This window comes from Panicum hallii, chromosome 1, assembly GCF_002211085.1.
Source record: "Panicum hallii strain FIL2 chromosome 1, PHallii_v3.1, whole genome shotgun sequence".
NCBI classification, from domain to species: domain Eukaryota; kingdom Viridiplantae; phylum Streptophyta; class Magnoliopsida; order Poales; family Poaceae; genus Panicum; species Panicum hallii.
In genome coordinates this window covers 51,961,136-51,988,419 of record NC_038042.1, presented here as the reverse complement: position 1 = coordinate 51,988,419, position 27,284 = coordinate 51,961,136, and the positions used below count along the sequence as shown (strand labels likewise).

Sequence of the window (27,284 nt, the reverse complement as noted above, 5' to 3'; positions counted from 1 at the left end):
TTAGGGAGGTACTAGGGTATCCCTAGCCCCCTGTGATCCGCCCCTAGATACTATCTATTCTCACAGCACGCGTGTGCACAGTGCAGAGGAGAGTCTCCGGTTGTTGCATTGGTCTCTGCCTGGCCTGTGGCGTCGTGACGTCGCCATCTGACTGACTGTCGTTCGTTCGTTGCGTGGGCATAGATTCCGGAGCACTGTACTGCTGACGGAAGCGTCGAGGCTGGCGAAAGCTGAACGAGGGTGGCAACCGCTTTTCAACAACGAGGGTGCCGAACGGAATTCTAAGGACAACCATCAGGAGGAGAACGAGCGAATCTCTCTGCTGAGAGTGTTGAACCTGAACGTACCCCTGGTGAAAGCTCAGCCGTACCAACCGCCAACGGGGAACCGAGAACGACCCGTGCAGTGCAAGACGACAAATAGATATCCCGTCGCCGCGCGCCCGGCCGGCGCAGGGAAGAAACGTCCCTGTCAACATGGCCTGCCCGGCCATACATACGCATGCGCACCGTGCACAACACGGCGCCAGCGGGTGGTTGCTTCTTCATACGTGCAATGAATGCACGCAATCTTGCAAATCACAATCATCAGCAGCTGTACGTCAGAGAACAGCAATGCGAATGTTGAGCGGAGACTTTGCACTGTTTCCAGCTAACTGCATCAACAGTTACTGACACCGGAGGTTTTCTCATGCTGATTACCCGACAGGCCGGGACGGCCGTTAGTTACTGCCCGCCGCAGTCTTCACCTTGTTTTTTCCTTGATAACTATGCTACTCCATAACAAAGGGTTGTTTTTCAACTGTAACAGTACTACTTTACTATTACTCTTATGATAGAAAAAAGATATGCTAGAGATTTACTCTGTTTTTTTTACTACTTAGAGCATCCAATTTGGAACATTCATGCTAATCCTTATGATAGAAAAAGATGAAATAAATACAGACATTCCTACGAAAACTAGTAACATCCAACCATTAATTCTTGACTCTAATCATCACTGATAATAATACATATACTCGAGATCTATTCTGTTTTATTATAAATGGGTAAACTAAAGTGCACTCAGGGTCATTAAACATATTATGTGGTTTATTTTCATTCCGACTTCCGAGTGACAATCTATATCCATAATTGGACCTTCAGAGCACTTGAAGTGGATCATGAGAAAAGTGTTGGGACCCATATGTTCATTTGGGTGAAGATGCATAAAAAGTTTAACCCGGGCGTATTTTACTCAACAAAAAAATTTATCCGTCTATGTTTTTTTATAAAAAAATAGTCTAAAGCAAGTGACCCCAAAATCTATACGTGACTTAACCTCCTTTGCCAGAAACAATTTAATGTATCCCCTAAATCTACATCTAAATTACCAAAGATTACTTGCAACGACCTATAATATAAATTAAATAAAACGAGGATTTACTTCTCCAGTGTGGGATTTCTGATGGTTTAAGGGCGCTGCCTTTCTTTTTGAAATGGTTTATTAATGGCTGTAACGAATGAAAGGAATTCGTAGTCACTTCCTGTCGCCCAGAAAATGTTTGAATCTAATAGCAGAGTAATGTCATATATGTACGTACAACTATATATAGCATCAATATTAGACATTCAAAAACAAGACTTGGCGCCGTTACAATCGGCTACCACCTACCAGATAAGCAGCTAATCAATTTCCTTTCTGGCTCGTACACTAATAAGCAAATATACGCTATACTCGAGAAAAGAAATTAACATTCTGCACACTTGAGCATATATCAACAGTGCTATATGTGGCTACATGGCTGAGGTGTGATTATTAACTGCCTTGAAAAGAACAATGTTTTTGCTCCAAATTAAAAGCGCTGCAGAAGAAAGAACAACAAAGAGAAGACAGTTGGGAGGCGTGAATCTTATCACCCCCAATAAGCCAATACTAACCTAGCTGCTACAGCATTATTGCTAAATACTATCTCCTCCAGTATAATTAACCCAATTACATATAGCAAAAACAACCAAACATTTGAGACATGAATTACCACCACCAAGCATGCTCCAATCAGATCATCTCGTGGTTCTACTTGATCTAATCTCTTGGATTAGTAGCAAAGAAGCCCCTTGCTCAGCATGCATGCCTTCAAGGTTCAAACCCTGTCTTCATCCTTTTTTGCATGGGATGCAGTCGACCTTATACTATTCCCATGCATTGTGCAGTGTACACTATAACAACCTGTGGTAACAGATTCAGTACAACACCTTGCATGCATGCCAGGTTGCTGAGGACTCGCTCACTATGCAAGGAGAAGATTATTGCATCCTGCCTCCAGTGAAGGACGACGAGGCCGACTTCATCTCGGCCTCCAAGGAGCTCATGTCACCGGCGCCGTCATGGTGATCCCCTCTCGCCACCGGCATCCCCCTCATGACGCCACCGCCACCGACGCCAAGGAAGTCGCGAGTCATCTCAGCGCCACCACGGCCCTGGCTAAACTTCACATCTTGATCCATGTCGTACATCCTCGGGTCAATCATGCTGCCACTGTTGGCGCCGCCAAACATGCCGCCGGCGGCCAGCGAGTTCATCAGGCTCTGCAGGTGCATCTGGCTCTGGTCGAGCATGGGCGCCCGGCCATGGGCAGCGGAGGGCGCAGACGAGCCCACGAGGCCCCCAAACACGGCCGCGCCGCCGTGCGCGCTCGAGCTGGAGCGCATCTGCGACGCCTTCTGCAGCAGCGCCGTCGCGGACATCTGCGGCAGCATCACGGCCTGGTCATTGTACATCCCGCCAGGAGCAACTTGGTGGTCACCTCCGGCAAAGCTCCCTCCGCCGCTGAAAAGCATCGCAGCTGATGTCTCAGAGCCGCCGCCACCGCCGCCACCTCCTCCTTCACTGAACTGGTCACTTGTCAGGTGCCCCTGGCTTGCATGGCCATGACTGGAAGTACCTGAGCTGTTTGCGCTGTTTGCGATGTAGCCCAGGTTGAAGAGACCCGGAGCCGACGAAGCCGACGGACCACCGGCGCCGTTACCTTGGAGATCCGGCAGATGCATGAGGCCTTGGAACGGCTTGCCCTGCGACAAGAACGCGTGGGACCCAGTGCCGTCGCCGTCGCCGAACTCCTGCGGCGCGCCCATGAGGAACGCCGACGGTGGTGGAGGCGGCAGAGGTCGGAACGCGGAGGCACTGGACGGCCCCAGCAGATGATCGAAGCGGTTGACTGCGCCGCCTAGGCGGAGGAGGTCCTGATGATGGTGGCCGTGCGCGTCCCCGCCGAGGGTGGATGCGAGGTGGGAACCGACCTGCGAGAGGCTGAGCGCCATGTTGGCCGCGCTGCTGGCGCCGTAGAGGTGACTGGCGGTGAGGCCGGGCGGCGGGAGGCGGGCGCTCTCCTGCGCGAGGGCGTCGCAGAAAGCCCTGTGGGTGATGAAGCTGTCCCTCCTGCATGGATGGATGCATGCAATCACGTGTGCATGCATGTGATTGACAAGTCAGTAACATTGGGATCACGAGGCAATATGTGTCCACGGATCTAGCAATTTGCGCTTGTGACGTGCAAAAACCAAACGAAAGTTTGCACGTGAAATGGTAGCACGACAAGAAGAAGGACAGCGTCACAGTGAAAGCACGCACGCATGTGAAGTCGTTCATGTGCAGAATTTTCTAGGTGTCATACAATCCGTACAAATTAAGAGGTGTAGAGAAAGAGAGAGAAAGAGAGAGAGATTGCTGCTAGGTTACGCTAATCCGCACTGTAACGCGAAAGGGAGAATTGTCTCTTCGCCAACAGAAAACGACAAAAACCTAGAGAAAGTTGTGGAAAATTTCATAATTTGCATCAAACCAATCGGCAATGCAAACAGCAGTTTTCAGATACTGATGTTTTTTTTGAAAGAAGGTACTGATGTTGAACTCTCTAAGTTACTGTACTACTCTATGGTCAAAATAGCCTTTTTCTAGTGAAAATTAATGGTGCAAATCAATCTAAAACCAAACTTAGAAGTCTTTAAAATAATATATCGACTGTATATATATGGCACGCTATGCACCCTTGCAAAATTTCAAGAACCAACTAATTTCAATTTTGAGGTATAATATAATAGTGTGTAAAGTGATCAACATAAAGTGGAACCATGTTTCCTCACAAGAAAAGTGCATTTCTTTTTTTCGAAAAAACAATACACCTTGTATTTATCTTCTTTTAATATCATGCGAGTGTGTAATTGAGTCTATTTGTTCTTAATTTTGCATGGGTATATTAGAAGTGTAACCTGATTTTTTTAAAAAGAAACTTCAATGACCATTAAAGTAGAGTATGTATGAGATGAATCTGCACCATATTCACGTCATTCGTCGTCATACATACTCTCAAGTAGCATGGACATAGATCCCTCTATTTTTACGTATATATAGGTTTTATCTGTAGTTGCCATTTCACAATGTTTCGTTTATTACGAAAAGTCTTGAGAATGTGTTTACTAATGTCATGTTTTGATTCATTAGTACGAATAGTTAGCAGCTAAAATTAGCAAGCCAGGTCAACCAGACCGCCAAATAAGTCTGCTAATAGACCTGCTAATTATGTGTAGTCCTCCTGCTAACTAATTAATCATTAGCTGGTTGTAGGTTGCTAACAGGTGCTCATAGCTTGTAGACATTTTTCACAAACAAACAGCAAGCCGACCACCTATTGGTAGACGTATCCAACCAGCCCCCTGCTAGTTAGCCAAACTAATAGTTGGTAGTATTAGCTAGGTAACTATTAGTATTAATGGATCCAAATAGGGTCTAAAAACACTTCCAGCTCTTTTAATCCTCACTTGAACTTTGTTCACTTGTGTCACACTCGATCCCAGCTCGAGATCCCATAAACTCATGCCATCAATCAAAGAGGAAAAAGTGGGAGTAGCAGGTAGGTTGTCATGCTATAACTGATAGCAGGTTCCTAATAGCGGCAAGCTTCCAAGAGGAAAAGGCAGAGGGAAACATTGCACGAGTTGACATTGGAGATTGCCATGGGCGAGCGTAGAGTCACCAAGAGACATCAGAAAGCTTCGCGCGCAGCAACAGGTCACTTTCCAAGAAACCAAAGAAGGCGCTCCAAGAAGAAGAAAGCTAAAGGAGACAATAGGTTTTTGTGCTTGTACATTTACGGACACATGAACGTCAAATATGCATACGTCAATTTTCTAACTAAGCATATACAATGCCCTCGCACCAATCTTGAAGTACTTCGAACGGCTAGGATACCGCATGTCTCACACAATAATGTGCAGAGATGCTTTTCCTGCGGGAAAAACACCCACGCGAAAACAAACCCTACGTATATTCCCAGCGGCTAGCTAAGGCCCCCGGCCCCCAAAATTATTGATGCAAGAGAGGACGGATATGATGCCCCGGCCCAACCCCAATCACTAGATCGCAGCTTCTGTTAATGCATTCCATATATGCTCGCTTCCCATCAGGTAGATTCATGCCAAACTAGTGAAAGGCTGTGGTGACCACTCGCCCGGCCGGCCGGCCGGCAGCCCGATTCCATCAATGTGCGCGCCTGATGAGTGCGCGCGGATCTACTCTGCCTGCTAGCTGCTTGTTGCTCCTGAAAGTTTGCAGCGCATGTGAACTCTGAAGGGATGTGAGGGCCTGGACGGGCATGGATCGCCCAGTACCGTGTACCCCAAAGGAAAAAAAAACTGTGACTGAACTGCGAGCCTGGCGCGGCCTGGCTGCCTGACACGACCAACGGATGGCCCTGGCGCCCTGCACGGCATCTAGCTAGCCAGCTCATGTGCGGACAGGCCGGCCAGGGCTACGCTAGCTAGTTGACATGGCACGGCACGACGCAACCGATCGATCGAGTAGAACATGACGCTAGCTACTGCTGGGAGCCTGGGAGAGTGCATGTTTTGCTACTTCTTCGTATGCAGTGTGGAGATTATTGTGCCCCTGTCTTGGCTTTTTAAGCAATCAGGGCTCGGATGCTTGATGGTGGGCTAGCATGGAAGAGAAACTTTTCGAGACATTCGCATCTACTAGTGGCTTGTAGGAGAGTACAATGGGACAATGGCCACTTCACGTGCATGCAGTTGCCTGCCTGGCGGCCTGTGCCCTACCCCCCCCCCCCCCCCCCCTCTCTCCCCCACGGGCACAACACAAACAAAAGTAGTTGTTGGCACGCGCCGAGACAAAACCCTAAGCCGGAATTACGCTGCACTAAACATTCTTTGCGCGTCCACCGAAGCCAAAGCGCGTGGCAGCAGCCAGCGCCGCTGTACTTCTTATATGTCACGGGACAGTTTGCAGCTAGCTGCTAGCACGCGGCCGGGGCGGTCATGTATGCAGTGCAGAAACCGATGCTGATATGTCATGCATGGCGCGCTCAAGTCTGAACCATGCGTGACATGCCCTGTTCGATCTCGCACCCGGAACGCACGGGACGGAACCGGTAGCTAATGCGAATGACTAGGCTTGCTGCCTTGACTTGATGCATGCATGGGTGCCATGGTACTTGCTGGATAGTACACCCCGTGCAGAGAGACGACATGGATCGGAAGAGACCGACCGAGCTGAGTACACGTACACCTCTGGCTACACGTACCACTACTAACTACTCCGATCCACAGATATAGCAGGCCTAGCGCTAGATCGACGGTGACGACACGAGCAGAGACGATCGATATGATGGAACACAAGAGAAATTGGGCACGCACGACGTACCTGGAGAAGAGGGTGCCGCAGTCGCAGCGGTACTCGCGCGTGCCGCAGACCTTGGAGTGCGCCTTCCAGTCAGACTGCACGGCGTAGCGCTTGGAGCACTTGTCGCACTTCCACTTCTTCTCGCCGTGCTTCCGGCAGAAGTGCTTCTTGATCCCCGTCAGGTCGCCGAGGGCGCGGGACGGGTCGTGGTGCGCGCACGTCGGCTCCGGGCACAGGTACACGCGCCGCCGCTGCGCCTGCAGCGGGTCCTTCTGCTTCAGCTTCCACGGCAGGTTGTGCCCACGCCGGTGCAGCTGCAGGTTCTGCTCCCGCTGGAAACCCTTGTTGCACACCTCGCACACGAAGCGGTTCGTCGCCAGCAGCGTCTTGGGCGACAGCGCGATCACCTCCGCGTCAGGGTCTGCATGCAGTGGTGGAGAGTAAGTTACTGTATTAGCTAGGCATCCATGCATGATTAGCTAGCCAATGGCCAATGGATGGTTAGTTGGAGCCAGCAGTATGTGGTAGCGTTCTGGGGTTAATACTACTACATATACACAGCTGGAGAATTAATATGTGTGTGTGTTTTCCCTTGCAAGCTTTTGGTTTGGGAGGTATATGTGGACAAAATAAGGCAACGAGGGAGAGAATATTTTCACGAGACTTTGAGCAGCAGGGAAGGACGTGCGTTTGCAGCAAGAGATATAGCGAACAAAGGAATTGGCATAGACCGTGTCATGGCCTCTATCTGTTTAGGTAAGACCTCGAGAGAGTGAGACAGTGGCGAAGGAGGGTCAAGAGGATAAGCAGCAGCTAGCTACCTCACGAACACAACATGGAATAATCTTGAGAAAACTGAAATCTGCTGTGCTGTTTAACTCAAAGATGAGTGCCCGATCATCACTTGGAACTGGGTGTTTGGAATGAATTTATTTGTGGAATATATATAGAAAGTGAAATCAGCGGCGAGATGGTTGAGTGCTCTCGACTTCTACTCTTTACCTGAATTGAAGAGAATTCACTCAGGTGAGGCTAGCTACAGGCTTTAAATGAAGTACTAGCTAGTAAGTGCAACATGTGACGACCAGTCCTCTGAATCGAATCGATCAAGATGTGGACAAAATTCCTAGACACGGGGTGACGGCAAGACAGGGATGCATGAAGATCTGACGAAAAAATTTAGGACCATTTCATGTAGTTCAAATCCAGCTGAGAACAAATCCTGAACGCAAGTATACTCGATAAGAAATTAACTAAAGAACCCGAAATTCAGAACCAAGAAACCTAGATAAGATCCATAGAAGAGAAAACGAAGAGGAGCTAGCTAGCTAGCTAACTCCCTAGTATATATGATGAAATTAAACAGCCCCCCAACAAATTCCAATAACTAATAAGATCCACAGGAAGAAGATATGCATGCATGGCTGGAATTGAAGAAGGTTTGCTAGCTACAGGATATTACCTGGTAGGGTTCTCTTCTTCTTCACTGGCGGTGACGCCGCCGCTGCCGCCTGGGCGGACCCAGCAGCCGACGACGAGGCGGCCGCGCTGAGCAGTGGCGCGGGAGGCAGCTGCTGGTGCGGCTGCGCGAGCAGCGGCGGCTTAATCTGCTCCTGGTGGTCGCCATCCCTAATTCCAAACAGCGCTGCCACAGCTGCCGCCGATGAATTGGATGCCATCGCCCCCTCCAGATTTGTCCTTGACAAACTAACCGCTCAAGAACAAGGGAATCTTTTCCCTTTCGGTAGCTAGCCTTATTTCTGGATTGGACTTGCAGGGCTGTCGATCTTCCCCTATCCCCCCTTCACCAAAACAAACAGTAGTTTCCAACTGAGACATGGCAAGAACAGACTCACGCAAGACTCAAGCAGATTGACACTGCACATCATGCTAGCAAGCAAGCGCAAGAAGGTGCCAGAAAGCTAGCTCTTTCCCGCAAGGATCGGAGGACGAAAAGACCAAGAGGAAAGTGCAGGAAGAGATCGAGATCAAATTGAAGAAGGAAGAGAGCTACATACCTATCTCATATGTGTGTGTGTGTGGCTGCAAATTGATCTGAAACAGCACCAAAAGGAATCGACAGGAAGCTGGGGAAAACCAACAAGGGATTAGGGCTCGTCCAAGATCAACAAAACAACAAGGCGCGCAGGAAATCCAAGGCAAGCAGTTACGCTCGAAAACAAGCGAGAAAAAGGGCGAGCAAACAAAAGCTCGCAAGCACCAAAATCCACACGTATATAAAAGAACCAAAGCGATCGAGAAAAGGGGAGAGATGACTATTTTGTTTCTTGTCCATACCTCCTCCCCTCTTTCCCGAGTGCTAGCTGCCACTAGCTGCTGCTTGCTCTTGCTGTGGTTCTTGCTGGCCTCGCCACCGTAGAACTAACTCATGGCAAGGGAGGAGGAGGAGGAGGAGAAGCAGTGGAGAGGAGGATAGGGAGGAGGCTAAGAAGGTTGTTGTCTGATTTCTTTCGCATCCTTGTCATACTTTTCTCTCTCCTCCCTCCTTTCCGTCGTCCTTCTTTCCACACTACTATATGCTGCTGTGCTAGTATATACCAACCGATTTTCTACAAAAAAAATTTCTGAAGAGAAGTCGACCTGTGTGGTCTTCCAACCTTCCCAAGGGCTCAGTTTACAGGGAATAAATAACAGTAAAGTTTAATATATGTACAGCTCAGAGAGCAGCAAGAGAGAGACGTGAGAATAGAGACAGGGCGCAGATGATGCCATGATGGGAGAGCGCTGCAAAGCTCACGCGAGCGAGCGGTGTCGCGAAGCGGCTGATGACTTGGGTCCACCGACCGCGCGCGGGAGCTTACTACCCTACCCACCTCGCTCACCTCACTCACACACGGGCGCCCGTGTGCGCGCTGCGCACGCACATGACACAACACGCACGCACACGCGCGGCAGGATTTTCAGTTTTGAGAGGAAAACGGTGGTACGTGCACGCAAGCATTTTTTTTCTATTAAAAAGCAGAGTGCTTTAGCTTACTGCATGATGCAATTTAGTGCAATTATTATCTGAAAATGTGTTTTTTATAAAAAAAATATATGTTATAAACTGCGGTGGTGCATTATGCGTACCTCCATTTTATCGTAAAATACTTTCATAATTACAAGTTTCACTATTTGAAGTAGTTACTATTACAAAAATTTGAAGTTAAAATTTGATACTGGAGACCATGCCAGTTATATCCTAAACGACTTTCATTTGGAACCAGAAAGAGTGCTTATCTTAAGGTTAGTGGACAGAAAATTGTCAATGCCTCTAGAGTTGCTACACGGTGATGTGGTATATTGTTTTTTCCTTCGAAAAAGAATGTGGTATATTGTGGTAGGTAAACTTTCAGACCATTGTCCCTTGTTGAAGGGTAGCACTCCATCTTCCTGAAATTACAATTTCAGAAAAAGTTTTCAGCATGTGTTCCCTAGCCAGATGAGCCTATTTGTCAACATATACATGATAAAACTGTTCATAGAAAAAACCTATATGGTAAACATATAAAAATTCCTCAAGAACCAAAAGATAATGAACACGTACATTTGAGATATTTAGTAGAAGTTGTAAAGTGTCAATAGACCGTCGTCGTCACTCGTATGTGTTACAGATAATTACAGACTAGTCCTTTTTTCTGACGACTGACGACGCCGTTCCTCTCAGTACGTTGGTACTTTGTTATCTTGCGGTCCCGATTAATTTGTTTACTCGTTGAGTCGTGGTGTCCATTACTGCGTGTATCCATATCTGCAATGGTGCTGACAGCTTGACACTACGCTTGCATGCTTTGCTGGACATGCACACTGTTTGACCACTCAGTCACACATAGCGTGTGTGTATCTATGCCTGCATGCGTCTGTAGTGGATCATGCACGCCTTTGCTTGCTCAAACAACCGGACGCCTACGACTTCGTTCTCCTGACCAGGTAGGTCCCGCCGAGAGTCACACGCACAAATTAAAAAAATGGAGTTTTAACTACAGGCCGACACTGCATACGAGTGCGTGCAAGACTGTCAGGCGTACGGTCTGATGGGGGTACTACCAAAGGCTCGAGGAGACAAAAAACGTGGGACTTTTGCAAGCGTGGGATTTAACGGGACGGCCGGGCGACTGGCGTCTCCACACAGTGGCGACTGCTTTGCAAAGCACCTCATCATCAGGCACGTACTCTTGTTCAACATCTTCCTCTGTTGTATGGAGTCTGCAGCTGCAGTAGTACTCCGCACTGCACGACGCTCGAGTGCTCAACCCCATGGCAATCTTTGCTAGAGACCGCGCGCATGTCGTCGGCCCAGTTCCTCCGATCCATGCACAGTGTTAGAGTTCGATCGGCTCCTGCCATTGTTGCCGCCGTGGTCTTTGACCCGGGTCTTGACGCCCTGGCGGAGTACAGATTGAAGATAGACGCGCACGCAGTACTGGTTCATCACGTGCACCGATAAAAGGAAATCCGGCCATGGAAGCATGATGGTATCTCAGGCCCACCGTGCTGGCCGGAATGGAAAGATCACTGTTCCAGCTCGCGCGCCCTTCAGATTCGGACGCTTAACCGAGAGCGTCCGGACAAAATAAAAGCAGCAGCGCGTGAACACGGCTCCGGTTGGATCGGTGGTTAACTCGATCTACAATAATCGGCCACGTTATCGTCCACCAGCATGTCGTTAGCCGAGTCAGATGCCGAGTCCAAGTGGTGTGGCCTCTCGCTGTCGTCGTAACTATATAAAAAAAAACGCTGCCGAATTCTATAACCTGCTGGTCGATCAAACGCGTCTCACTTGGCGCCGCGATAGACCGAGCAACCCGACAACCTGCGGACTTTAGCCGCACAAGAAAAAGAAAGAAAGAGAAAAGGATACGGCTGCTACACTGCGCCGTGAGGATTGGGTTCGGTGAGCAGAGACAGCGTGCAAGGTGATCTCACGCGCATGCAGCTCGGTCTACAACTAGCGTACATGCGTGCTTCCAGAGCGTCGTAAGATGGGAGCAGCGTCGCCGTTGATGAGCGGGGGCAGGGGCCGGGGCGCCCGTCCGGCGGCAGCGGCACACGCATGAATGGATTCGATCCACGGCGACGCGAGTCGACAGCGTTCTGCTCGCGTGTGGGAGGAGGGAATTCGCTCGCCTGGCTGCTTGCGGCAGCATCATGCCGGGCCGCTTTGGATTCTACCGGGCGGCGAGGGGCAGCGGCCGCAGGGGAATATCTCGCCGTGCGGCTGGCCGGGTCCAGTCTACGCTGAGATTCTCTCCGTTTTTGGTCGCTTCCTCGCTCTGATGGGAACTGCCGAAATGTGAAGAGGCTTACCGCCCCAGCACTACTGTCACTGTGCGTGCAAGTCACATTATTAGGATTCGGGGCTTCATGTTTGCAATGCAGCTAATCCATCTTCAAATCACACGCTGATCCATCCACATGCCAGTAATACAAGTGCGATGGCCAAGCTAGCTAGCCGGGGAATGAGCGTGATGCGAGGGATTGGGATACACTGGGTGTGCGTGTGACCTCACCCTCCTACAGGCAGCAGCAGGGGAATAAGAATCTGCCTGCAGTCCCCGTTCTCAGGGAGCTTGGAGTGGGAAGCCATGCGCAACCCCGCATGGGCTAGCTCGATCTCGTCCTCGCCATGATGGCCGGTCGTGCATGCATGGGTCGCCGTCGTCCGCCTCATGGCCGCACGCCACTCCGGTCGGTGATGCTCGGTTAGTTCTTGCCAGCTCTTGCAAGAAATCCTTCTGACATGCACGGGCCCGGCCAGTGGAATGCTAGTAGCAGAGAAGAGCAGAGCCGTTTTCTACTGGGCTAGCAAGGCGTGTTCAAGTTGGACAACCTTCTACACACACACACACACACACACACCAGGATTTCCTTCCGAAGAGAAAGCGCTTGTTTTTCTCATGTCACATATATAGCCTACTTGGACCATGAAGTCACCCTCGAGGCTAAAAGTCGTTGACACCTCCGATGTGGCCGTAAGTGCCAACTTGTCAACAGTCAGCAGTCGCACTAGATATCAGCTTCATAGCTAGTACAGATATACAGCACTCGATGGATTTCTATCTTCAGCATCTTTTTCCGTTGAATAAAACGGTTTGCTTTTTCTCTACTAGCCATGTTTGATATTTCGTACCCCCTGCAAATTCTAACTCTTCGTTCCAAAGAAAACTACTTAGCCTAGCTTTGTCTTTTCCTTATAAACTTGGCACGCTACTGTTTGATTTTAATTCTGAACCGGATTTTAATGGTTTTCGTGTGACGGTACAACATTTCCTCCAAAGTTGGCGTTCTCCGCGGACACGGACATGAGAAGATAGAGAGCCATGGTTAGGCCCAAGCCACATATGCGGCCAAAAAATTAAAACAGAAAACAAACTTATATACAAACCAACATGCTGTGAATGTATTATGAAATACTACAAACGTATTTGCATTTTTTATTCACTAAAAATATCTATAAATTTTAAGGACATTGGTCAAAATATACTACGTTGGTATTTTCAAAATAAAATCCATCATTTATTTTTGAAAGCCGGAAGAAAAGCTCGCAATCACGCTGGTCCTAAACATGTGACATCGACTTCACCAGGAATCTGAAGTGTCGCGTACTTGCGTGAACGGCTCTGCTGATGAAGTCACATGAGCGCCGAGCACGTACCGTCGTCCGACCGAGCCGGTCCGAGTCCGACATCTTTCGCCCAGCTGCCTCGTCGCTACAGTGCACGTACGACTCCAAGTCCATGGCGTCGAGCTAGGCCGACCGCGCTCCCTTTTGCATCGATCTCGCGTGACGTGCAGGCCAGGGCGGTCCGGGCGCGTACGCGCGCGGGCGGCCGGACCCGAAAGCGCCGCCGCTGCCAGCAAAGCCCTGTCGCGCTAGCTGCCGGTCGACGGCGGCGAGGCGCGCGCGCGCGCAGGAATCCGATGACCAGTCGCCGCGCCAGGCGAGGCTAGCCGCCGCTGTTCACGGCACGGCGGTTTCTCGGAGGCGTGAACAGTGGTCTTGCCCACGCGGCCCATGGCCGCCTCGACACGGGAGGACTGGCCCATTGCCGCGCCAGGTTTAAATGAAGTGGCGCGAAAGAGAGAGCGCGCGCCGGCTCATAACCACCTCGACTGTGCACGAATCTAGGCTCCTACACGGCTGCACTGATGTCTGAGCGGCAGCGACAAGCAAGTACTAGTATACCGGTACGTACGTGAGCATTCGCCGTACCCGACAGACACAGGAGGAGTGCCACTGGTGTGTGCTAGCTAGCGTGTACCGTACCATTATTGTTGTGTAGAGTATAAGCACCACTACTGTTTACTATGTATAGATACATCGCCTAGAAAGGACCCGACAACAACATGGCACGGATTCGCGCGACAATGCTAGACCGTTTATGATCCATGCCCTTTTTTAGCTCGCGAGTCTTTTCAGCGATCACCAGGCCGGCATGCATGCTGCTACAGGCTCCAGCAGATGCTCTGCATCCGCATACCCGGTTGAGATCAAATGTTCCGCTAGTTGACGTACGGGTGGTGTAAAGCCACTTATACTAGGAGAGTTACGGCAGCCGAGAGATCGAAAGGCGGAAGTGGAAATGGAGTCGTCTCATGATGCATCAGAGATGGGCTTTACGCTACTCAGAACGTTCGCGTACGTGGAACGTGAAGACAAAGGCCAGATGGTCACAGGGGGGCCTGGGGTCCGGCCGGACTCCGGCGGGTTCACGGGCGGCTCGGTCGAAGGCCCTAGCCCATCTAACTTCTCCGGTACACGTACGGGCCCACGCTAATCGCCACAGCGCAGCACGAAGATTATTCCCCTCCGGTGCGCGACGAGGCCGAGGGAGCTAGGGGCGCTAGCTAGCGGCGGACGGTAGGCTGGCGTGACGGGGAGGTGGATGGGGATGGCTGGCCGCGTACGACGCATGAGGGGGGAGCCTACGGCTACAGCGGCGTGAACGTGCTACGTGTGGGTGTCAGGTAAAAATGGGCAGGGCGGCTCCAAAAAGGACGGTCGTTACGTGCATCGCTTCCCCTCCCTGTCACGTGAGTCGGGGAAGGTTTCCCGTCCGTTTCCGGCGCTTGTCGCGTTAGCTGGGCCAGGGCGAGTCACAGGCCGGCCACTCGTCGTAGGGAGAAAGGGCCCAGCGTAGCAGAGCCCACGAGCCGAGCGTTAACAAGGCAGACAAGTCCAGCCCGTGCGTCTGTCCCAGCCGCGCGTTAGCAGGCAGCCGAGTCCAGTCCGCGGGTGTCCGGACTCGGCAAGGCCCGGCGCGGCGGCCTTTTGCGCGGTCCAGAACGGCCCCGGCCGCCAGCGACGGAATCCCCGCCGGCGCCTCTGCCGGAGTCACAACTGCAAGGCGCGCGCGGGGGCGCCGGAGCCGCGCCCGCGGAGGAGAGCCGCCACCCTCCACGACCACGGGGGGCCCGGGCGCGCGAGACCCCCGCACCGCAGGGCAGGAGTGCGATCCGTATCGGAGCAGCTTCGTTACGCGGAATCCACGCAGTTCGGACGCGACCCCGCCTTCAATCGGGCTGCTCCCGGAGCCGCCGCTCGTCGCCTGCGGCGGCAGAATGAAGGGGCGCTTGCTCGGCAACCGCGGGCGTCGTGAGCTGCGAGGAGGCTTCGGCAGCTGCGGCGAGTGTGGTACGGCGCTCTGATCTGTAAATGCCCGTTTGGTTGTCTGACGCAATTGCTCGTTCGAGACCGGGCTGGGCGAGCCCCTAGACCAGATTCCATTTTGGCACGCGTTAGATATTCAAAACATAGCTTTCTATATATAATGACGATGAAGATATCAGGTTTTGGTTCAAGTAGATACTCTGGTAATTCCCATGGCCTCCAAGCACGCTGATGTTTACTGTGCCACTGTTCTTTCCTCGTGATATTTTTCTAACCTGAGCAATCATTCGCGTGGTTGCATTTTGCGGCGTATCATCTATGGATGATGTCCTTAGCGTTATTTTCCCTAGCCAAACTAAATGTTCCCATAGCTTGAATAAATAATATATTTGCTGTGTAGCTGGTAAAACTGCCTCTCACACCAGTTAAGTGGATAGATGTTTCCCTCGTCATCTAATTCTGGTTCAGCTTTACTTCTAGGAGTTACTGAACCAATCTTAAGAAATGCTTAGAGTATTTTCTGGCTGCTGAATATGCTTTCAAGAAGGTGCAAGAAGCTGGGCTGTAGCATTCTGCTGTCTCCAGGTATTTTTTTTCTTAACACCTGGTTTTATTATACTTCATTTCTTAGGTCTTCAGTTGTGCACACAGCTTACTTATGTACTGCTTAAATCAGCTCCCGCTGACAGAGATCTTTATGAAACATTATAGCAGCATAGCCAGAATGTGTTATCGTGTTCGCATTAAGGAACTGGCAATTCCGTTATGATAATGGATATGCATTACTATTTTGTCCTTTAGTGCAATTTCAATTTTTCACTGTCGAGCTATGATTGGTGACGGAGCTGAAGCCACTATCTTCTGCTTTGATTTTTATTCTGACCATATTGTAAGATGATATCCACCTCAACATTTCAAGAGACATGACTGGCATTTTGACCATCATCTCCCCGTTCGGAGTTGTCAACGCCTTTGACTCGGTGACCATGTTTGCCTGTCCCATATCACGACTGAGAAAGGCTCAAGAAGAGTCCAAGATTAACCTACAACCGTCCCATAGCTTGTCACATATGAATGAACACAGAGCCTAGCAATTCTCATTGGTACAATGGTACATGTTATTTTCACCTATCATTGTCAGCACCCACCAACCTATTCGGCTTGCTAGTGGGCAACCTTCACGCTTGATATCTTTCAAATTGAGCGTGAGCAAGCTGTCTGTCCTTGCCTTCAAGCTTCTATCTTATATTATTCTAGTGGTTGACACATTTCAGTGAAGGTCAACTTGGAGTAAACAAAGGATACTCCTTTACCCGCCTGCCATTAGGTGCACCGTACACAGAACCTCCTCCTGATGCACTTTTCCTCCTCTATTAGAATATATGCTGCGCGTGCTTAATGCTGCCTATCCCTGTTTTGTCTCTCTAACTTTCCTAAAGGTGAAGGGTCCTTATGTAGTCATTCATGCACATATAATATTACCACTTGCAGAGCTTTATTAGCAGGCGTGATGGGCCTGAAGTAGTTGTTACTTGTCTTCTTAACCATATTGTAAATGTAGATAGGGTAGGGAGGGTGATTCTTCCTGTCTCCTGTCAAAGTTCAAGTTGAAAACTTTCCACCCCACTTAGGTTGACATCTCACCCCCTCAATCACCAATTGACACTGTTAACTTTGAGCCTTGGAAGGAAAATGCTCATGTACATGCTTTTCTCAGTAAACTAGGCAGAGTGCAGAATGAGTGTCCTGCACCACGAATGGAGACACCTTGGCGGTATTGCAAACGCAATGCGGTCCTAAGTTTATCCCCTGCTAAACGAGAACATGTTGAAAAGTTGCTACCATCCCTTTCACAACATTCCTTTACGTCGAGGAGAAAGCCAAATACAGGTAGCCGACCCCAGAGGACAATTAGATAACTGAGTATTATTGGTGCACGCCTCCCCATCCTCTAATCAATTATTAGAAGTGCCAATATTTATGGGTCAGGGCGGTGATCAGTGATGAGTTTTGTAAGGATTTTGTAGTTTGAGTGGATGTCACCGTAATTTTTGGTGGGAAGCCACCACCACTCTTTCAAGTCTAAAATTTCTAAAATAAAGTACTCTATTTTTTAAAATTTTGACAGATGAGAGGTGAATCATTCTGACATTTGAATGCGGACCAAATGTTCTTATACTGACAAGTGTCATGAGCAATTCTGGTTCCCACTGAAGTTCCCTTGTTAAATAAGTCCCAGGCCTGTCCTTCATTTTTTCTGGAATCTGGGGGGGGGGGGGGGTGTGGTCCAGGATATCATTGATTTGAAGAAAGGCTATCTGAGGCATGCTGCTTGTGATGGGACACGATTTTAGCTTGTAGTCCACTATATGCCCTTCTACGTGGCCACGTGCCAGAGTCTGATCGGTGGTGAGTTATGCCAGTGACCAGTTTGTGTTTCAATTCAAGTTTCATTATTTGATCGGATTAATAGCCACACTAGCCGACTGCTCATAGTCTCATCTTCATGAAAAGGTATGTACAGCCGCAGCATCTTCTAAGCAGTTTCAGTCTCAACAGTTCCATTTGGATCTTGAATGTGATGTTACATTAGTAGGTCAATCCCATGCTGTAGATGAATGTGCAGCTTCTTTTCGGTGGTAATATGCAGAGTACTACTTCTTAATAAAAAGGTCACATGTTACATGTTTTACTTAGCCCGTATTACTCCATGATATTCCTATATTCTTAACTCGTTCTTTCTAAACAAAAAGGAGAAGGAAGACGTAGGTGTGGCTTGGGTGGTTCCCTCTGTGTCTCAAGGCAAGTTTTACTTCTTTTTCTCCCTTTCTGTTAACATGTCCTGTTACTGAGTGTTATGCACGGTCATAATTAATATGCTCAATTGTCCATTTGTTTAAGTCATTGTTACCGGCCAAACCACTAGCCTGACAAGAGATGGGGTATCCTCAATTACGGAAAGGCAAACAAAATATTATGCTGTTTGCCTGTTCCCCTTTCCGCAGCTGACCCGCTGTTGATTTTGCTGTGTTCAGATGGCAGCTCCGTGCTTTCCTGGCATTCACACACATAGAGTGACGCAAAGGAGTCAGAGAGCAAGTGATTGCAGCCCTGAAACCTTGCCCTCATCCACTGCCAGCGCCACCACCGTCCCTCACCAACCCTACGGTGAGCCCTTTCCACTGCTCCAATGCTCAGCAAGTAAAAGGAACAGGGCAAGGTGGCGCAGTGCAGTGACAGCGTAGGGAACTACGCGTAAACGACAGAGGACTTGTTTTCTGAGGGTCAATGATCGAAGTTTTTCAAGCTGGCTGACCCACTCAAGTGCCAGGACGACTATATAAGCATAGTGGCACTGATGACTGTTGTCTAGGAATATTCTCCTCTTTAACGGTTCAAGCTGAGTTATGATGCCTGCGGCTTCATTTGGCAATGATAAATCACCTGACTTGGTCACAGTGAAAGCCGAGGAGAAAGTCAGCTGGGATTGGGGTACCCCCGAATTCTAAAGTGACGTGATATGACGTCTCAAGGGTGAGTGGCTCCTTTTACTCGGAAGTCGGCATGAATGGCGTAGATCCTACCCTCTGAAAGACATCCTACTAATGTACGAGCAGCATCTATCTTCGCAGGAATCATTTGGTGCAGGCAATGCAACATGTTCGGAGAAGAATATGGTTGGCATGGGGACTGGAACTGGATGCTTTGCGTTAGAGAACAGAGCTCATGCATCTATCATCTATGGTGATGGAACTTCACTCGGACTAGCTCCTAATGGTGCATAAAAGGAAAATTCTAATGGATACTTCCTCTATTCTTGAGATCGTGTGGTAAAAAATTAAAGAAGTTTTCTTTGCAACTGGAGAAGGTCGACGTCGGTTGGTAGGGAGTGATGGTTGTGTTACAAAGCTCTTTTAGAAGGTACTGGACAATTTTGGTGTTTTGCTTGAGAGTTGAATCCCAATGAATATATTCACGAGGGAACCCCTCGCTTAGTCCGTAGTATCAGCTATGAGAACTGAAGTACCTTTCGTAGACCATCGGCCTCAGTCGTCCATCATCTAGTATGCTAACAGTCCCAGAGAGAAGGCTGCCAAGTTTATGGCTGCCGTCTCATCATGAGGCTTCAAACTTGGCTTTATTCTCTTCTGTTCTACCCTGGCCGTTTGCGACTGTGCTGGAACCATCATGAAGTTGATGTGTTATGTGTACGGTGTACCTCTAAAAGTCGTTCTTCGTTCTCCTGCATCTACGAAACATTAGATTCTTCCTGTGAGATGTCAGCAAAAACTACATCATGCAATGGTTAGCGCTTGATTCTATCAAGAACAAACTCGTGGTGAGACCGTAACATAAGAATTACTCACACGATCTAATCGGAGTACTTATTTAAAATTTGGCTAGTGCTTGTATTCGAAAACCAAAAAGACCCCCCCCCTCCCCCCCCTGCCCCAATAAATAAAAAATAAAAAATTCTCAATGGTGTCTTGCCGCATGCTCGCGTCATGCTGACGACGGCAGGCGTATCATCCTCAAAAACCCCACCGGAAAATATTCCAAGCGCGCCCTACAAATAGGCCCCCACATGAATCAGCTTTGGTCCACGGCCCCATTGCATGCACCCCCTTCCTTCGATCCGTAGACACATGCGATGCACCTGCACGCAGCCGGCGCCGTGCACCTCCAGTATTTCATGCCCCGGCACCAGCCGCAGGAGGCCGCCACCGACCTACAGGCGCAGGGCTCGTCGTCGGCCGTGTGCAGGCGCAGCTCGTCGTCGTCCACTTCGCCGGCGGCCACCATGTGGGAGTACCACCAGGCTGCGCATGCGGCGGCCTTGCAGACCGCCTCCCCGTCGGCGTCCTCTTTCCCCTCCTGGAGCTCATCCTACGCCGGTACCACGGCGGCGCTCCTCGGCTCCGGCTCGGCCTTCGCCACTGACGCCTCGTCGCCGCCGGACTTGCGCCTTCCGGCCTCGACGGAGCATGGCCATGTCCATGCATGGAGCCAGCACGGCGAACAGTGAGTGTATTACATGCACGGCCCTCTTGCTGTAAAAATCATGTAGGTTAACACACGACGGTTTCTGATGATTTCAGAAGCAACAGCACTTGCTACAGGGAGAACTTCCTCGACCTGCTCGCGTCGAAGAACGTGACGCAGGAGATGTTCGAGGACGTCCCCGCCGGTCACTACACCGCGCAGGCGCTGTCGGGGCGGCTCGGAGCGGGCTCCGATGTTGCACCGATCAAGTACGAGACCACCGGCGGCTCGCCGCTGTTATTTGGGGGCACTACTGGTATGCACCAGGGGATGAACATGGCGGCTTGCACGCCATGCTACCCCTACGCCGACCACCACCATCAGATGAAGGAAGGCGGCAACCAGCAGCAAGAGCTTGCAGCCCCGGCCATGGCTTCCTTTCTTCAGCAGCTGAGTTCAAATGCTAGTGCTGGCATGCATGCTGGTTTGGATTATTCAGGCATAGGACTTGACAAGATTTGCCAGGAGGGCCGAGCAATGGAGGCTAGCTCTTTTGGCATGAGGAGCTTGCCGGATCTCAGCTCTTTCAGTGGCTACAGATCAAACGCAGAATCGACATCATCGGTGCAACCGTACCTGAGATCCAGCAATCTGCCTGACAGCAGTAAACAAGAACAGGATATTGTGTCGGTAAGATATGAAATGCTTGTAATTATTTGTGCCAACTGCCAGTGGACAATGAACTACGAGCGCTGGCAGCTATTCATGAACTATTCTTTTGCAGAAGTGAACTGTTTCTGCATGTGTTTCTTGCAGGCAAGGAGTAGCAGCAGCGGCAGTGGAGCGGCGAGTGACCGGAAGAAGCGGCCGTCCGAGGAGAGGACGAGCACCGTGAAGAAGTCGAAGCAGGAGGGCTCTAAACCATCTCCTCCCAAGGTAACAACAAAGATGAAAACTGAGATACTAAATTAATTAACATGGTAAATAGTTTCCATTTCGCGTGTCAATGCAACGAAATTATGATTTGAAATTTAAAAAATCAAATGCAGCAACAAGTGCCTAAAGTGAAGATAGGAGAGAAGATCACAGCATTGCAGCAGATCGTTTCGCCATTCGGGAAGGTACTCCCATATGGTTAATGCTGTACTGAAATTTACTCTGTGCAAGCGGAGAAACTGCGAAAGAATGTCTCAATCTAACCATTTCATATATAATTTCATCTTATTTTTCAGACTGATACAGCGTCGGTGCTGTTTGAGACGATCAAGTACATCAAGTTCTTGCATGAACAAGTGCAGGTAAATAAGTCCATTCCCCAAACCCCCCGCATTGCTCTGCACATTTTGACCTAACTATAAAAGCTTCCAGAAAAGTAAGAGGAACTTTACCACAGATGAGCAGTGAACATACACACACATCTTCAGAGGTACAATGAATCGTTGCAGCGACGGTCTAGCTGGTTCCACATATGATATTGACCTAGTTGGACCCTTCTTTTTCCCATCAGTGGACTTCCTAGTCATGGCCCAGGAGAACATAGAGAATGTTCTCATCTCGCCGTGCCCCACGCACACCACCGAGACATGAGAAAAGGACAGTGCCTGCTTGCATAGCTTTGTGCCTGTCGCAATCGCAGGACGGCCAGGACCCTCGTTCTTTTTTTCAGTTGAGCAGAGCTACGCATGCAGCTGATCGCATCTCCTGCTTTCTTTCCCCGTGCAGTTACTGAGCGAGCCGTACACGAACTCGGGCAGGAACAAGGTACAGATCGAGCAAAGTTCCAGATGCCTTCTCGTCGTTACCCAGAAGCAGAAGCTATGCATACCCAAAGGACTGCAGAATTATTCACCCAGTTGCCGTTGCTTTTGTTTCAGGGTAACCTTCCTTGGGCGGTAGAGCATGCGGAGACGAGCAAGGGGGATCAGGCTCAGGCGGAGCACGACCTGAGGGACAGGGGCCTCTGCTTGGTCCCCGTCTCATGGACCCCGGAGGTCTACCGGGACGGCACCGCCATGGACTACTGGACGCCGGCGTACAGGGGCTGCCTGTACCGATGAGACCTCGAGCGCCTGCCTGCTAGTAGCTGAAGAGTTGCTTACTGATCATCAGTGGCTCTGCTCTCGGAGTCGCGTAGGGACGACCCCAGTTGATCTCTGCTTAATTACGGTGCTTGTGGTTCTAGCTAGTACGCACGGGTTTGTTAATTTGGTTTAGTTTGCAGCGTTTGTGTTTGTTGATTTGTACTAGCTAGCGCTGAAGAAATCATCTGAATTAATCGGCGTCCACCTTAGCTGCTCACATCCGTAACGATGTTCCACCACAGCAGCAGAATTAGCCTCAAGTTTCTTTGTTTGTTGTTTGATGAACTAGTGGCTGTTAGTTAATACAGAATTTATAGGATCTCAGACATCTTGACTACACTGTTGCATCAACCTACCTTCCTCCTGCAGCTCCAATGCCCCCATGCGTGCAGTGTACAGAGTTTACACGCGCGGAAAAGCAGTCTCATACACGGGCGCGCGCGTTCCAGTTCCAGGTCTAGAAGCCAAGCGCGCGATGCCAACGCTAGAAAGCTCGGAACGAACGACGCAGCCAGCTGAAGGCCACCACTGCACCGACCGTGCACGCCACCGGGATGCCCGCAGGCCGCAGCATCGCAGGTCAGGTCGGCCGTAGAGGCAACGCAAGACCTTGTGTGTGTCGAAAAGTAACACAGCTGCAGTGCGGAGAAGACGTGCGTGTACGCCGTACCGAAGTGGACGCTAGCTGCGGCCGCGGCGCAACAGCGTGCGAAGCACCGTCTCCTCGCTCCAAGGTCCAGAGAGATCTGCATCGCGGCCTGCAGACCAGGCCAGGAGGACGTCGCGGGGATGACTGCGACGTCCTTCGTCGCCACGGCGGACAGGCGAAGTACATGCCTCGGTCGAGGTTCTCTGCATTTACCATTTAGCACGCTACTAGAAAGTAGAAACCGTGAAAGCCATGGCGCAGGACTCGATGGCGAAGTGGCACCCGAAGACCGCAAGGAACGCCCGGCCCCTAGCCTTGTTCTACAGCCCCACGCCGTCTCCCAGCGGGGATTCCTATGCAGCTATAGGAAACTGGATAAGGGTGATAGATTAGAGGCCCTCTTACCATGCTGCCTCCTTTCGTGCCTCCTTCTTCCTCCTCCCGACCAGTGGCTGCCGCTGCAACGGCCGCGCCACCCGTCCTCACCCCCTTGACCCCCGCTATTCCTAACAAGTGGGACCCCCGCTATTCCTAACAAGGTCGGCGTCCTCGCCCCTACGGCCGGTACTGCCCACCGAGGGTCTTACCCTGCCCAGCTAGCTCGTCGCCGCCCATCCTCCAATGCTCCTAGAACCCCGATAATCTCAAACCCTAACTCTAACCGCCGCCGCCTCCACCACTTCCCCCGGCCCTCCGCACGCCGGCGAGCGAGTGGCACGGCGCGGGTGAGCAAGCGGACGGAAGCCTAGAGGAGGAAGAAGATAGAGAGAGGATTGGACAGGTGAGGAAGATAGATCGAACGGTGGAGAACGTGAAAGCTACTCCTTCTCCTTCTGTTCTAATATACAAGGCGTAACCATTTTTTACTCAAGTCCCATATATAAGGCGCGCTCTCTTTATATGCACGTACATTGATGCACTAATACTAGTGTTGATAAAAAATTAAATATATTTTTTAATCTTTGAATTAGATCTGGTTACGTCCTGTATACTGTGCTTGGACGGAGGGAGCATGGCTGGAGGGAGCATAGCTTTCGGATTTCCAGGTTTGGCGTCTCCCAGCCGCAGCAGGGTGAAGGCCAAGCCCAAGCTAGCGCGCCTAGGGCGGCGGCTACACCCGGACAGTGGCTTAGAGGTCAAGCGGGCCGGCGACTGAAGATGGCGATATTAGCCAGACTGAACTGAATCAGTTTAGCCCACTGGGCCAATGCTAGTGGCCCAATTCTCCGGCCTAGCCCAATATTTTGGGAAGGCCGAGGACGCACAATGACCATGACTATCCTGACCTAGCCCAATAGCGGGCATGCTTATAGTAGGCTAAGCCATGAGTAATGACCTTACCATCTCCAGGCAACACTGGGCCACTGACGGGTGCTATTCTACTGGACAACCCGCCACAAAATAGTAAAAACTAACCATCACAACACTCGTCTCAGTGACTGTCACGGCATACAGCTCACCGAAACTAAGATTGCTGCTTTCCTGTACCGATTCATGGGGGGAAAAAACTTACTGGCATAAAACGGTTTTTTTAAGACAACAAAGTAAAACCGCGCCCATTTTATACCACACGCGACAACAAACGAATGTCGCTAGCTGCTGCTATCATCGTCGAGTCAGACTCGATTACAACCGGCGATTCTTCTTCTTTTAAGTTCTCGAGGAAATAATGACATGGGTAATTGGGTGCTTGCTTCATTATCGCACACGAGCAATCCCATCAGCAGCTATTCCCCGCCGCCCATGCATCATCTCCCTGTCATCCTTTCCTTTATTATCCATCCTTGTCCGTCCCCTAACCCTGGAGAATTGGCACATCATTTTCAGAGTATTTTCCTCCCCGGGATGGCATCATTGCAGCCAAATCGCAAAGCTTCACCACGAATCCACACAGCTAAGCAAATTATGCTATGTCCAAATGACCATTCAAACTCGAACGGGACAGAAAAGGATATCCAAAAATCAAAAAGTATACTATACCTGACAGTATATTCCTAGGTCCACAATGCTGGATATATAATCATATTTCTCACGTTACAATATTATATACTGAACTCAAGCACTCAACACGCTCAGCTGTGGCATCGCAAACCTTTCTTCAACATGAAAATTAACAGTGGATACAAGCTTTATTCAACTTAAACATTAACAGAGGATGCTGAATTTACCTCCGAAGTTTGCCAACAAATATAACTCACGTATAATGGCTGCGTGGTTAACCGAGAGAAACTCAATCTAAGTGGCAGAATTTACAGGAATAAACGTGTATAAAAGATTATTTCTGGTTTGAAGAACTAATGAACCTGCAAGGACACAGACGATGGTCTCCAGGCACGCAGTCTCAGCCTTCAACCAAGCTTGGTATGATCCATGATGGCATCTCGCCACGCATGGCCATCTCCCGGCCGTTAAGCCGGCACGCAAGTTTCTTGGAGCTACGGCTCTCCAGGCTGAACGCCGACACGCTGTAGTTCACCGTGGTGGGACGCCTGTTGCTCACCTCCTTGCTGCTCACCGAGTAGATGGTGTTGCTCTCGAGATTGCCGAATCCCGCCGTCGGCACGGCGAACCCGTGGAGGGAATCCACGAACAGCGCGCGGTCGCCGATGCCGTCGAGCTCCTGCCAGGCCGGATCGACGCTGCGGTGGTTGACGTGGAAGGCCTTGGAGAAGTCGACGTCGTCGCCGAAGAGGTACATCCACTTGGACTTGACGAGGAGGAAGAGCTCGTCGCCGGCAACCACGAGACGCGCCTCGGAGGGGAGCTCGACGGCGGGGGCCGGGATGACGCCGGCGACGTCGAGGGTGACCGCGTCGACGACGGTAGTGCGGCAGACGTCCTCCTCGAAGACGAAGAACTCGCCGGCGGCGTAGTTGATGCTGCTGGCGTTGCAGTCGGCCAGGGCGGGGATCGGGGCCCAGGAGGCGGCGGGCGGGTCGGCGGCGCAGAAGAGGAGGCCCTCGCCGCAGGACGCCATGACGCCGTGCGGGGACCAGTCCCAGGCCAGGTCGTCGGTCTCCGCGAAGAAGGCGGGGAGCGGCGGGAGCGGGCGGGTGGCGCCGGTGAAAGGGTGGACGAGGGAGGCCGCGAGATCGGTGGGGTCGACGGCGAGGGTCCAGCCGTGCGGGGACGCGTAGAGGCGGCGGCGGCGGCGGTGGCTCGCGGCGGCGGCGGGGCGGGGCAGGCGGAGGTCCGGGTAGATTCGGTCCTCCCGGGGGCAGAAGAAGAGCCGGGACGGGGAGGACGGGAGGAGGAGCCACGGCGGCTGCGGCGGGGGCGCGGCCGCGGCGTGCCCCGCCGCCGACCGCCAGGACGAGCAGACGGAGCGGAAGCGTGCGATGTCGGCGAGCTCGGTGATACCGCCGGCGATGTCGGTGAGGAGCTCCGACGGGAGGTCCGACCAGCCCGTGGCGGCCATGGCGATCGCGATCCCCCCGTATTGGGCGGCGTCCGGCGATCGCAATCTGAATTGGGCTTTTTTGTTTTCCTGGGCTGTTGCGGCGTTTGCGCGACGGAAACACCAATTCGTTTCGGCCATTTTTATGGGCGACTGGGGATTTCCAAGGGCAGACGTGGCGCGCGCTGCGCCGTCGGCGGGGGAGCGGGCTCCCGTGGCTGTGGAGAGCGGTGCCGTGCGCTCTTGGGTTGGGTGATCCGTTGCTTTCCCTGCTGTGACTGACTGAGCGTGCCATCGGCGGCGGCAGGGGGTGTTTGGTTCGGGTGGGCTGGCCGCGCGCGATTGGGTGGCTTGGAAGAAGCCTGAAGGCGTCTACTCTTGCCACGCAGGGTATCCAGATTCCACAGGGTGCAGACGTGGTCGTTACAGAAGTTGCTGGGCCTGCTTGTCTGCTCGGAAATTTTCCATGGACGCAGCTGGAATTGTGCAGCTGGCGGGAGTGCTTTTGTGGCAGGCCGGCGAGATTCCTCTCAAAAGAAGGGGGCCAGATGTTGGGAGACTTTGCTCTACCAGACTTCCACCACGGCCGCTGTTTATTCATCTTTAAAAGAAAAGGGCAAACGTCCTGTTAAACACCCTAAACTAGTTAATAATCACTTAATCACTTAATACCGTACCAATCACATCCACCAATGATTTGATTGATCAAAGCCTAGATGGGACTAATGTGCTACGACGAGTTAGACCAGCACGAGGGCAACAAAGATGAAATCCTCAAAAAAAAAAGGGCTCAAATTTGTGCACGAAATAGATCATTGCATGGATCCATTTTATTCAATACTTTGATATAAAGATACTGGCAAAACCACGCATACCGAAGATCCGAGGCAT

The 27,284-nt window shown here is 51.0% G+C and overlaps 3 protein-coding genes and 2 long non-coding RNA genes across 9 annotated transcripts; 3 read left to right on the top strand and 2 right to left on the bottom strand.

Moving 5' to 3' along the window:
* Positions 1-1,754: 1,754 nt before the first annotated feature.
* Positions 1,755-9,215, bottom strand: LOC112886302 (protein indeterminate-domain 4, chloroplastic-like). 3 transcript variants are annotated; one of them, XM_025952176.1, is made up of 5 exons: positions 8,971-9,215; positions 8,687-8,759; positions 8,135-8,474; positions 6,694-7,093; positions 1,755-3,417 (listed from the first exon to the last, which is right to left on the bottom strand). In XM_025952176.1, exons 3-5 carry the CDS (start codon positions 8,349-8,351, stop codon positions 2,286-2,288), a joined length of 1,749 nt encoding a protein of 582 aa, XP_025807961.1. In that variant the 5' UTR covers positions 8,352-8,474; positions 8,687-8,759; positions 8,971-9,215; the 3' UTR covers positions 1,755-2,285. The 3 variants fall into 3 exon arrangements, with proteins under 3 accessions (XP_025807961.1, XP_025807955.1, XP_025807969.1); XM_025952170.1 differs by having other exon boundaries at positions 8,691-8,759; XM_025952184.1 differs by lacking the exon at positions 8,687-8,759.
* A 5,681-nt stretch (positions 9,216-14,896) lies between these two features.
* On the top strand, positions 14,897-18,085 carry LOC112901055. Of its 2 annotated transcripts, none has more exons than XR_003230241.1 (3): positions 14,897-15,307; positions 15,752-15,868; positions 18,037-18,085. It is a non-coding gene; the product is annotated as an uncharacterized LOC112901055 (long non-coding RNA). The 2 variants fall into 2 exon arrangements; XR_003230247.1 differs by lacking the exon at positions 18,037-18,085 and adding an exon at positions 17,412-17,563.
* A 234-nt stretch (positions 18,086-18,319) lies between these two features.
* Positions 18,320-19,285, top strand: LOC112901004. The gene is made up of 2 exons (XR_003230236.1): positions 18,320-18,817; positions 18,916-19,285. It is a non-coding gene; the product is annotated as an uncharacterized LOC112901004 (long non-coding RNA).
* Positions 19,286-19,934: 649 nt separating this feature from the next.
* LOC112902284 lies at positions 19,935-22,673 on the top strand. The gene is made up of 7 exons (XM_025971282.1): positions 19,935-20,305; positions 20,383-20,956; positions 21,083-21,202; positions 21,316-21,387; positions 21,499-21,564; positions 21,989-22,027; positions 22,141-22,673. The coding sequence occupies exons 1-7, from the start codon at positions 19,935-19,937 to the stop codon at positions 22,321-22,323; spliced, it is 1,425 nt and encodes a 474-aa protein (XP_025827067.1). The 3' UTR covers positions 22,324-22,673.
* Positions 22,674-24,522: 1,849 nt separating this feature from the next.
* On the bottom strand, positions 24,523-26,523 carry LOC112877547. Of its 2 annotated transcripts, none has more exons than XM_025941983.1 (2): positions 25,300-26,523; positions 24,523-24,797 (listed from the first exon to the last, which is right to left on the bottom strand). In XM_025941983.1, the coding sequence occupies exon 1, from the start codon at positions 26,412-26,414 to the stop codon at positions 25,338-25,340; it is 1,077 nt and encodes a 358-aa protein (XP_025797768.1). In that variant the 5' UTR covers positions 26,415-26,523; the 3' UTR covers positions 24,523-24,797; positions 25,300-25,337. The 2 variants fall into 2 exon arrangements, with proteins under 2 accessions (XP_025797768.1, XP_025797697.1); XM_025941912.1 differs by lacking the exon at positions 24,523-24,797 and adding an exon at positions 25,076-25,203.
* Between the last annotated feature and the right edge of the window lie 761 nt (positions 26,524-27,284).